The sequence below is a fragment of the Frankliniella occidentalis genome, unplaced genomic scaffold (assembly GCF_000697945.3).
Source record: "Frankliniella occidentalis isolate FOCC.00 unplaced genomic scaffold, Focc_3.1 Scaffold43, whole genome shotgun sequence".
Classification (NCBI taxonomy): Eukaryota; Metazoa; Arthropoda; class Insecta; order Thysanoptera; family Thripidae; genus Frankliniella; species Frankliniella occidentalis.
The window spans coordinates 1,165,428-1,177,426 of NW_026267173.1; the positions used below are offsets into that span (position 1 = coordinate 1,165,428).

Sequence of the window (11,999 nt, forward strand, 5' to 3'; positions counted from 1 at the left end):
GTTCGAGATGCCCATCGTCAACCTGACGGTGCCGCTCGGGCGGGAGGCGATCCTCTCGTGCACCGTTGACCGCCTCGGGAAGTACAAGGTAAGCATTTGCAAGATTTTGAAACAGTGGTAAAGATAGGGCTTGGTACTTTCATTAAGGAAGAACAGGTGTCCAACGCCAACGCACTAAATATTAGCAGGTACTAAGTTCTTGGAACCTTTGGGCAATCTTTATTAAAATGTCATTCATTATCACCTCCAAAGAGTGTTGAAACCAAAGACAACTGCGGCATTTCAACGTTTCACAAAAGAAATTAGTTTTTAATTAGTTTCTAATCTTGCGAAGCATTTGGCAGCTTTGTAATACAAGCGTTAACTTTACAGCACAAAGCATTTGCATTTGTTTTGTAAGGTTTTACTAGTGAATATCAAGCTTAGGTTACACAGCACCCCTCTTTCCTCCTCCCAAAAAATCCCCCAACGCGTGCCTGACTACTTTTCTCTCACCTTTCTCGTATCACATTTTTCTTCGTATTCTATTTTTTTCCCTTCGCCCTTGGCAAATAACGCCGTTACGTGTAACAAGGCCCCAGCTCGCCGCAATATCTCCTACCGGCGCCACCTCGGGCGGCACCCTCCCGCCGCTGGCGTCGTCCCCCCCGTTCCGCCATTAATTTTCAGCGATGATCCTCGACTATGAATCCTGGCATAGGGGGGGCGCTGCTCACCGGAGGCCCCACCACCACCGCCGCCGCTGGGGCGGGCGCCCACCATAGGGCCTGAGCGCCCGCACCACCGGGGGGACCCACCACACCAGAGCGCCCACTGCGCCGGCTGGGGAAAGTGAAAACCCACCCGCCGGCAAATGGCCCAAATAAGGAGTGCGGCGGCCGCTGCGCTGTGTGGGAATCGCACGCCTGCACGTGGCTCTCGGGTCGGAGTCGGCCGCCTGCAGAGGACTGCTGGCTGTCCGCGCGTTGTTATTCCTGCGAAATAATTTTCCAGCGGCGAGCGCTTAAACGGAATAAGGGGTGGGCCAAAATGGGGGGGGGGGGGAGGCTTGCGGACGCGTGCTCCGGACCGGGGCGCTGTTATATACACACGCCCACCACAAACACACACCTTAGGTTTTAATTTTACGACCTTAATGTTCTCCTACCTTCGCTAGCTTTTCGGTTCGGTGGCTGATTTGCCGCGGAAGCACATAATACCAACTGGTCGCATTAATCAAACCTTGCGGAGCAGGATTTTGCTGTTCTGTATTTTTTAAAGCTTGTAAAGAAATGCAAGATTGTTCAACTACATTCGTTTTCAAGTTTGTTTTTTTGCTGGTCGTCGCCGTCGTGGGGTTGCCGGCGGCTTCAAGCGTAGTCTGCGCTGATGCGTTTGATTCCGCTACGTGAGGGAAGGGGTGGGTGAAGCAGCAGCAGCAGCGCAGCGAGGGGGAAGTCGGGAAGGGAAGTCCTTGGCGGTCCACTTGAAGGGACGGACTCGAGCTTGTTCTAGGCCTGCCGCTGGCCGCGCCCGTCCGCTCCTCTTCCCGCCCCTTCTCGTCCTCACGCGCCCGCCACGCCCTGCCACGCCCCGTCACGCCCCGCGCCCGCACCCATAGCGGCACCGCCGTGTTGACATATGATGATGAATGTGCTGCTCCCAGTATGTCGGTGTGGCCGTACACACCAGGTTGGACGCTGCTGTGTGCGTGTGAGAGGGAGAGAGAGAGGGGAGCGAGCGTGTGATTAAATCACGACCGTAACTTACAATCAACGTGCGCGCGCGCCTCTTGTCTCTCTCGCTCAGCTGCCGTGTGTCGTCCCGTATCCGACCCCCATCCCTCCCCCCCTTTCCTGTCCACGCCGCCGTTCTAAACACAGTCGCGTCCGACGCGTCGGCCATCGAGTATGCGAAAGAGGGAGTAGGTGTGCGGGGATGGGGGGCGGAGGAGAGGGGGGCGGAGCCGGTCATCACATTGCAGACAACGCGCACCGCGTGTATATGGGGATGTGGGGGTCAAATATGGAAGCGAGGAGTTGCGAGCCGTGGAGTAGGAAACATACACTGTTACATGCTTACAAAAGTAAGCTTGCGAAGCATTTTCAAGCTTTGAATTGTGAAGGATTCTGTTACAACTAATTTGTAAGCATCAAAGCAAATGCAAGGGCCATCATGGGGTGAAAGTGAAACCTGCTCCCTCGGCTTCGGGTGGGTTGCGAACCACTCCACCCTGGTACCGAACGCTCCCAGAGGCTCCTGTCGGGTTTGGTTTGCTTCTGCTCGTTCTCGGCCATCGCTCCCGTCCCGAGATGAGAGCGAACCGATCCCCGCCGCGGACCGTCCGGTGGGAGTAGTTCGCAAACCCGACCGGGAGGGTGCAGGTTGCATTTGCTCCATGACGGCCCTCGAGAGGGGTGCGGGTCAGGGTGCGGGGGTCGTGGTCAAGAAGCGCAAACGATGTTTGCTCCCCCCCCCTCCTCTCCTAGCGCTCGGGCTGCATCATTTAAAGTTTTGCTGCCGTGACCGACGGAATGGAAACGGCGAGAGAATCGGAGAGAGGGAGGGGGGGGGGTCGTTGGCGAGGGCACTTACCCCGTCGTGTCCGTCAGGAAGGCGTGTGTCGGCTCACGCCCGGGACAGGCGGCCTTGGTGGGAGGGAGGGGGGTATAATTGGCGCGGACGCACAATTATATTTCAAGTAATTAATTAGTTGGCTCTCGATTTATCTCGGGGGTGGCAGCCGGCCGTGGCGTGGTGGTGGTGGTGGGGAGGGCGAAACGGGAAGGGGAGCGGGCGCTGCTGGTTGATGCGCTTTGTACGATGAGCTTTGTTGTTAGCCTAGGAGGTGAAATTAGCGGTTTTCCGGACGGGCGACGCCGGCCCTCAGTCATCGTCCAGCGCGGAGACGAGAGGAAAACGGGAACGAGACGGACGGGGTTGAGGTTGAAACGAATTGTTCCCTCTCCCCCGCAAAAAGTTTCATACAGTCGAAATGAGGACCAAAACAAAAAGTCGTCCATCGAGGGCGGTTTAATTGCAGCATAATTATATTTGTGTTTCGTCTCTAAATGTGGGGTTAATTGTACTGTGTGTGAAGGTGAGTGAGAGCTATATTGCAAATTCTAGAGTCAGCAAGTGTTTTATTTGAAAACAATGAGATTCTCCTTGTTCGATATGAGTGATATTCTAAAACCTTGCAATTATTGAATCGAGATTCTTTAATCACTCAATTTAAAGGGGATTAACATTACGAGGAAATTTAGGAAATCAAGTGAGATAATTTACACCACAATTTTCTCTAGGATTTATAGTGAGAGAGGGAGAGAAAACGAGACTTTGCCTTCCGGTAGATACAGTCTGTTAGTGTGGATTCAGAGTTCACGAAACGGAAGCGTTATTTTCACGGCAGGCGTGATTTTCACGCTTCGTAAGCTTCACGCAGCCAATCAGGGATCGACTTTCATCACGCCGGACGTGAAAATCACTCTTTGCGTGAGAATCACGTTCGCTTTTAGGGAACTCTGAATCCACCTTTAGGGGACTCTCTAAAAAACAGAGAGCGAGAGTTATAGTGGGAGCGTGAGAAGTGACAGTGGTACTGTACATAGCAGAAAAAGAGAGAAACATAGAGAGAGAATCCGACTAGTGTCGAGCATGGCCGGCTGATTAGCAGCCAAACAGGTGGCTAGCGCACCCCCTGCGGAGGCCTGCCCGGCAGCATGCGGGCGGGACCATCAGTATGGAGGGCACACCATGTTGTCGGGGGTGGGGTTGGGGGGCGCCCATCAGCGTGGCTGGCATCATCGAGACGGAGCTGCTTATCGCATCGTCGGCGAGGTCAGAGAGTGGACAGTTATGAAGGGCCCCGCACGCCCAGGATGCTGCTGCCGGGCTCACTCCCCCCCCTCCCCCTCACTGCTGGCTGTACGAGAAAAGGGGGGGGGGGCTATCCCCTGTTCTGTTAGGCTCGCCCCCCCCCCTCCTCCTGGCTCTCTCTCTCCGACGACGACGCTACTGCTGCCCGCAAGGGAAATCTGCATTGCTAAGCGCCGCGAAACCCCGACGAATTATATACAAGCCAGATGTGAGTCGCCATGGATTTGGTTACATTTCAGACCGTTTCGGACGGCTGGGCCAGGCCGGGCCGAGCGTTTGCATGTTGCTGCCGTGGCGGTTGTGGGAGCCGGGCTTGGCGTCGCGCGCCGTCCGATCTTTAAGCGATATCTCATAAGCATGGCAGAGACTGTTTATATTACTTTTTCGCCAGTTCACTATTACATAGTTTGAAACTAGCTCGCGGATTTGGCATAAAAGCTGCAGGCATATGCCTCCACCAACACTACTCACGCTTTTCTCCAGCTGAACGTCTTTTCTTTCCGTCTCCGTCACAAAATATAAAAATCAGATTTCTGATCTAAACAGATCACACCTTTTGACGGTTCTCCGAAATCTCCTTGTTCTCTCTCGGTGCGAAAAACGTCCCGCCAAAATGAGTGTCAAATAATATTTGTTTTCCTTATTGTTGACACAACAGTGCCTCTGCTCTACCACCCCCTAACCCAACCTCTCGACATTCAAGCCGGGTGCATATCAGTGCTTTTGTTATTCTCTCTCGACCTCCTCCTCCCTCTCGGTCGTCCTTGTGCTCAAATATTTGCACGGCGAGTTGGTGGGCTCGGCCCCGGTGTTGCTTAAACCTCGAGATATGTATCTGTCCGAGTGGGCCTTGGCCGGAGGGGGGGGGGGGCAGCCACATCTAATAAGCATGAATCCTCTCGGGAAGGGGGCGGAGCGGGGGGTGGGGGGGTGGCCGCGCCGAGGCCTAGCCACCAAAGACCCCCCCCCCCTCTCGTTCTGGCCTTCCAACTGCATGGCTGCGAGCAAAGATTGACAACATCAGTGGACTCGACCATTTCGTAAATTACTAAACCACCCCTGCTATATTTTGCAGAACTGCCCTCAACACGCATAGGGAGGCGTTAGGGAAGGTATACGCCCACCCCTTTCCCTTCCCCTTTCGTCGCATGACTCCCCTCCTCCCCCTTTTACACACACACACACACGCGCGCGCTCGCACGACCGGATATACCTCTTACTTGGCGCCACCAGCGCGAGTTTTCAAATTGCCGCATTATTCAGATTGCGTCTCGCAGAGTGTCTGCAATAAGAATACAGTACTTCTCTTTTATAGCTGCGTGTACATCTCATTGTGTGTGCGTGTATGTTTCTTTTTTGGGAGGAGGGGGAGATATGTCAAGGCCTCTACACATGACGCATGGCTGCAAAATATGCTTGCAAAGAATTAGGCTCAAATTGCAAACATTTGTCTTCTCAACTTGCTAATAAACTAATTCTTTGCATTACAATGATCGTAAATTCTTCGAAACGTTGCAAAGAACTTATTCTGCGAGCATGTTACAGTGCGGGAGGCGGGCCCCATACGCACGTAGCATCCACTCCGAATGAGGAAAATGAGTACGCTGCTGCGGAAGAAAAGCGCGCGCGTGGCCGACGGGAAGAAAAAAGAAAAACAACTAAAAGAGAAGAGGGGGGAAATGTCGGTCAATTTTCTGCCTGAAGTATGTGAAAGAGAGGGATGTGCCTGTAGCTCGCCCGTGCGGCTGCCCGTCCCCCCTAACTCTTACCCCGCTCACCGTCCAACCCCCGGCCGACCGAGAGCCGCTCGCCTGCCGTAACAAATGATGAAAGTTGCTCCAGGAATGCGTCGATCCTCCGCAGCACGCCCGCGAATCCTTCCACCGCACCGCCACGGCAACGGCGTAACCTCGTGCTGGCCGTTCAGAGGCTCGCTACCCGCGAGCCAGACACACTCAAAAACCTGACAGAAAACTTATTACTACCTCAGCAGCATCAGGACCGAAGAACCAGGGCGCGATTTTGGGGGCGATACCGGTGTAGACGTCTCTCTGAAAAACCCAGGATAACGTATGTTTCATTGTTGAAGGACCCCGACGGATCGTGCTTATTGCTCAAGCTAATATTTGATACCAGAGTTATCACGGAGACTTCTGCAGTCAGTTTCGATTTGAGTGAGTGGCGCGCTCCCTTGACCCCTGGCAGCAACCATCGTTCTTTTCTCTCCTTCTGGCTGGAGGAACAACTCCGCCCTCTCTTTGCTTGTCCCCCTCCCCGCCCGCTGGAGGGACTCGGGGCCGGATAGCCGCAGCCGGGTCAGTTTGCTAAACTAACTGGACGACGAGAGCCGAGAGAGGGTCGCCTGGATGCGCGCCGATATGCACACACACAAATCAGGCAGGGCCCCGCTCCTCCGGCCGCCTCCAGCCGAGCCGGCAAGCCTCCAGCACCCGCCCGCCGCCGCCATAGCCTCGGCAGCCGCCAAGCCTCCGCCGGCTCCCCCCTCAGCCTCGCCGCTCCGGAGGGTGGCGCTTCCATTAACTCCGCATTCATATACTCATGATCCTGTTCAAACACCAAGGGTCAGGCCCCGCTGGGTTCCGGTGGTCCCCCCGCTGGCGCGCCCCGCCGCGGCCCCCAACCCCCTTTTCCAGCCCCCCTGCCGCGCCCGCCGCCACCACCACCCCCTCCATTCTTCGTGATGACACGGCGCCTTCTGCAAACACCGGGCGGGCGCGCTCTCCTCTCTCTCCCCCTCCTCAGCCTGTCCCCAAAATATGTTTGTTTCAGCGTGAACAGGCTCAGGTGGGCCGTCAGGGCGTAAGGGCCCCCTCCCCGCGCCAGCCGCCCCGCCCGCCCCCGGTGCCCCCCGGTCTCGCTCCAGCCGAGCTTACATTCGTAATGAGAAAGTAAGCGGGGGCGCTGGGTGTGGCGGACTCACCGCTGCTCACCGTCGTCACCCCCAGCCCCGGCGGGCGCGCGGTCGGCTGGTGTCGGACTAGTTTTGGCAACAGGCTAGCCGGAAGGCCACCCCTGCTGCTGGTTCCTGGTCGGTTCGCCGCGAACGCTTGCTATGGTTCCTTCCTTGCTTTCCCCCCATTGCCGGTTGCTGCCGCCGCCGCCGCCAGCGGCGATTGTACCAAAGTGTGCGGGCGGGTCGGCCACCTGTCCAATTCCCTGCCCTTTTCCTCTTCAACTTTGCCTTGTCCGCCACCCCGTCCCACCCCGCTCACCTCGTAGCCCCGAGCCGATGTCCCCTTCCCTCCCCCTTCCCCCTGAGCGCGCTGTCATGCGCAGGCAGGCTCCGCTACCTAGGCGCCCGCCCGCCCCAGGCCGCGCCACGCTCCGCCACGCCTCCGCAGGGCCTAACTCTTCCTTTTTACAGACGCAAATCCCGAGCAAAGTTCCGGCGGCCGTGTGTCCGTCCACGCACAGTGCACTGGGTGGGTGCGCGCAGGGGGAAAGGGGGCAGCGAAAAAAAACAAGAAGGGCTTGGGAGGTCGCCTTTGGTACATTCCCTGACCTCTGATATACGCGCGAGCTCCAACCACAACTTTTATTTTATTTTTTTGTTTTTTGCTACCGGCATTACAATCCGCGACGAAGGTCGTGGTGGTCGGCGGCAGCAGCCTCTCCCTCCGCCCCTCGGGCCAGCCGTGTCGTGTAAGCCGGAGCTCAGCATGGTAACCAGACTGCGTCCAAATAAATCCTCGCGAGAGTCCGTTTAAACTTTCCCGCGCGGCGTCCGGGCTGAGAAATCTTCTTGAAAAAGAGGGGCGGGCGGCGAAGGGCGGTGGGGTGGGCAAGGGAAAACTCCCCTTGCGCCTCTGCGACCATTTTTACCTCTCCTAGCATTCGACAATTGGCCTTCGGCACGGCATAAGCCGCAGTGCGCGCGGTGGCAACTTTTCTCCCCCCCCCTTTTTTTTGTTTTGCCTATTTTATTTTTAATTTTTATACTTTTTTCTTTTTTGCGTGACGAATTGCAAGAAGTCTCTTGGAGTAGAAATGAATCAGACGTATGAACGAGCGACACTCGGTGCCTGGTGCGCGTTGGCCCCGTGAGCCCCCCCGAGCAAGCTCTCAAAGGAATGAAGCAATTTTCTGTTTTGTGAATGACCGAGGGGAGGGGAAAGGAGGGGGGGGGGGTCACGTTTCATCACATCAGGCATTCATTTCGAATTTCCGCGCGCGTCGTCGTGAACGATTTATTCAGTACAAGCCAAACTACTTAGCCGTATTGCGTGTCGGCAGAGAGTTGAGAGAGAAAACACACAAACCAATCATATGGTGAATCACAGTTGGGGAGAGCAAGAGGCATAGAGAGAGAGGAGAGAAGGCGGTAGAGCAGGGGAAGAGACACATACTGTAGTCAGTAGTATAGAGAGGAGAGAGAGAGAGAGAAGGAGAGAGAGCTCTGCAAAGCGTTGGTCAGCCCGGTAATTCGTCCCCTATTCATGCACGAATCCCAAACGCTTGTGCGCACCTAGACACAAAGCCCGCCACACAGTGAGCCACACAGACACACACGGCCGCAGCCGGCAGCCCCACAACGCTGCCGGGGCCGCCATTTAGTTCCCGCCCCTATACAACACGTCCGGCCGGCCGGCGAGTGGACATGAGCGGTGAGAGCGGTGCGGCAGGGGGGTGGGGGTGAGAAGCCGTGTCTTATTGTATATATCACACAATGAGGACGCGGATCACTGTGTGTCGCCAAAACGCGTAGAGCTGCTGTAGTAGCTGTAGCCCCCGTGTGGGAGAGACGGGAGGCACAAGGCCTAAGGAGGAGGAGGGAGGGGGGTAGAGCAGAGGAATGAGGTGGAGGGGGTGAGAAGGTAGAGCACAGTGGGGGATGAGCCGCAGGCAGGCAGTCCCGGCACGTTCGGCACGTGTGTCTGACATGCACTGACAGGCGGGGCGCTGCGCTGCGCCGCCAGGTGTGCTGCAGTGGAGGGGGTCGAGAGAGGAGGAAGGCCGGAGACAACGACGAGGGGGGAGCGGCGGGGGTAAAAATGGGCAACAAGCTAGCGACAGCAGAAGGAGGAGAACCATGCAGCGGCCGCAGTGGAATTAAGACTCCTCCCCAGGAGTGAGTGACACTGTTTAACTCGAAAAATCAAGAGTTTTTAACTACCAGGGCAGGGTGGCGGTCTCTAGCTTTTAGCCTCCCTTTCGGGACACATCGTACTAAGATATCGGTACGTCCTATCAATATGCGCTTATTTGTTTTTAGTCCAAACAAACCCGCTCATTACTAAGGGCTCTAAACAGAACCGCTCATCTGCGCGGGTCCTACACAGAACCGCTCATCTTTCTGAAATACGGGCGGGTGATTCCCAGATTTCAATGGATGATCCTAGGTGCTGAGCTTCAATTTAGAAACAAAAAAATGTCACATGCTCTCTTGTCTGTACTGGAACATCATATTTAAACTACCATAGCCCTTAAAAGCCTCCAATATTGGGTGATATTACAGTAAATACGAGGGGCAACCTAACCTAACCAGCGCCCCGGCCGCGAGCAGATGAGCGGTTCTGTGTAGGGCCCGCGTAGTTAAGCGGTTCTGTGTAGAACCCGAGGTGATGAGCGATTACGTTTAGCCTAAAGAATTATAAGCGCATATTGATAGGAGGTACCGATATGAGCTTTGCATACTTTTTAAAATAATCACAGAAAAATCTGGGACAGCAAATAAACATACAAACACCGAACTTGTTGAAGCTGATTTTTTGTTTGTTTCTCTTTTTGTCTGTTTTGCGCCACTGGTTTTTAGTGTAAGCTGCGCCATTTATTTCTAAGTAACGTTTAGTTTTGGCATCATTTCATACTTATATTCGAGCAGAAGTTTTGTCCTGTCCCGGTGTGCGGTGGTGGTGGTGGTGGTAGTGGTGTCAGTTTCGGCGTCGGGCCGGGAGTGGCGGCGGCGCGGTGGAGCTTTGGACCAGCCGGGCTCAGCCCGGTTATTGTTGGCATAGGCCGAGCGGCGCCGAGCGGCCCGCCGTGCCTATTGTTAACACACCCCGGCTCTGGCTCGGCTCGGTCTGACGGACAAACACCCCGTATAACACGGAGGTAATGGCCGGCCCGCCCGGGCCCCCGCAGCAGGGCCGCAACCTCGGGGCCCACCGACCTACCTCCTCAGCCGAATTACATTATCGCTCCGTGCCACACGGCGGCGGCGGCGGCGGCGGAGGAGGTGGGTGGGGAGGACCGCCACAAAGCCTGCGCCTCCCGCCCTGCGCCACCGCCCCGCGCACCTCCGTAGCACGCCCCGTTAGTTCTTCACCTGAGGCTCTCCCGACCGTGTCCGCGGCGGTGGCGGCAGGGGGCGGCGCGGGGTGGCACGGGCGCGGCTGCAAACTCGAATCAAACTAATCACTGTTGGTATGCATCATTTATCCCCCGCTCCCTCCTCGTGCTCTTCCGCTTTACCTCTCGCAACCCCCTCTCGCAACCCCTTCCTCCCTCCCCTCCCCCGGCAGTATCACTTAGCGGATCGAATAACTCGGCAACAACTTGTCGGCCTGCTGATGATGTTTCCCTTCTCTCTCTCTGTCTCTCCCACCAGGTGGGCTGGCTCAAGGCGTCGGACCAGACGGTGCTCACCATGCACACGCGGGTCGTGACGCATAACTCGCGCGTGAGCGTGTCGCACGACAACCAGCGCACCTGGCACCTGCACATCCGCCAGGTCAAGGAGAGCGACCGCGGCTGCTACATGTGCCAGATCAACACCATCAACATGAAGAGCCAGCTGGGCTGCATCGACGTGCATGGTGAGTGCCATCACACGAATTGACCTGTTTTAATTTTAGTTATTTTTCAATGGGAAAAATTTGACCGGCCGAAAATATTCGTTATCATGTTGCTACACCTACACCTTTAATACAATAAATAACCTCGGTGGTTGTGGTCGTCAGGTTCATGACCTGCAACGTTACGATGGTTGATGGCCAGTAAAATGTCGCGGGCAGCGGCAACCGGGGTTCGCACATCACGGACCACACACCTTTTTAACACCCTCTCGCCTGCGCACGGCCGGACGAGATAGCGCGGCGAGCTCCGGGCCGGCCGCCGGCCGGGCAAGGGACACGACGGGGCGGCTGAAAATGTTGTCGAGGACGCCGTCCGTTGTGGTGGTGGTGGTGGTGTCAGAAAGGAAGAAGGGGCTGCGGGGGAGGAGGCGCGGACAAAACACTCGACCGTCACCTCTCCTTTTGAAAAGGCCATCCGTCAGGGTGGGCGACGGAGGGGATCATCCCCGGGAGGGCGGCCCCCGCCGGCCCCGGGGTCCCCGCCGGGCGGAGCCGCGATTACGGGGGCGCATTGACAGTTATAAATCGATTTCATAAGGCCGGCCAATGATCAGCCGTAAGCTCATTGCTTTCGCTGCCTTCGTCGTACCCCTCTGCCCATGCTCCCTTCCCCCCGACTCGTCCGGAGACTTATTGTAATCCCACGCCTCAGCTCTCCTCGACTTCAGTCCTCGCGCGCGCGCTCAAAGACGACCCCGGTTTGATTTTTTTGTTTGTTTTTCAACTTTTCGGTGGCAGGAAAAATAATCGTTTACGTTTCTGTTTGTTTCCCCTGCCCCGGCCCGGCCGTATTGCCAACGGCATCGACCGACGGCAGTCGTCTTTTTCTCTCTGACGGCTGCAGCGGCGGCGGAGTGGCGTGGTGCTGCACGTCAGACGTGGACCCTTCCTTTGCTCTCTGCGGAAGTCGTCGTGCGCGCCTCGTGAAAAGTTTGCGTCATTTCCGCGGAAGAACAGGATGAGCCGGGCCTAGCTGCTTCCTCACCTCGCCCCCCGCACCACTCCGCCCCGCCCCTCTGGGCTATTAGTCGAGCCGGCGCGCCAGTACCGCCGGCTAGCAGCAGCCATCGCCGTGCTTCGCTATTGCCCTGGAGCCGTCGTCGCCTTCGTGAACGCACGATTGCGCCCCGGGAGCTGAAAATTCTTCCTCTTTCAGGTCTTTGACCCCACTCGTCCCCTTACCCCTCTTTATACGTCCCCCTACTCGACCGTGCGAACCTGCAGCCGGCGCGCGGGACTCGGGACGAGGAGAAGAGGATGCAGTCCGGGGCCGCCGGACAGCATCCCCTTTCCTGATCCTCGTCCCACTCTAAAGGCAGACAAACA

The 11,999-nt window shown here is 56.6% G+C and overlaps 1 protein-coding gene across 1 annotated transcript in view; it reads left to right on the forward strand.

Moving 5' to 3' along the window:
* LOC113218421 (lachesin-like) overlaps positions 1-11,999 on the forward strand; it is a 160,159-nt gene that overhangs the window by 90,564 nt on the left and 57,596 nt on the right. The window contains exon 5 of the mRNA XM_052266824.1: positions 10,427-10,634. Within this exon, the coding sequence (XP_052122784.1) occupies positions 10,427-10,634 (208 nt within the window). The remainder of the gene's footprint in view (positions 1-10,426; positions 10,635-11,999) is intronic.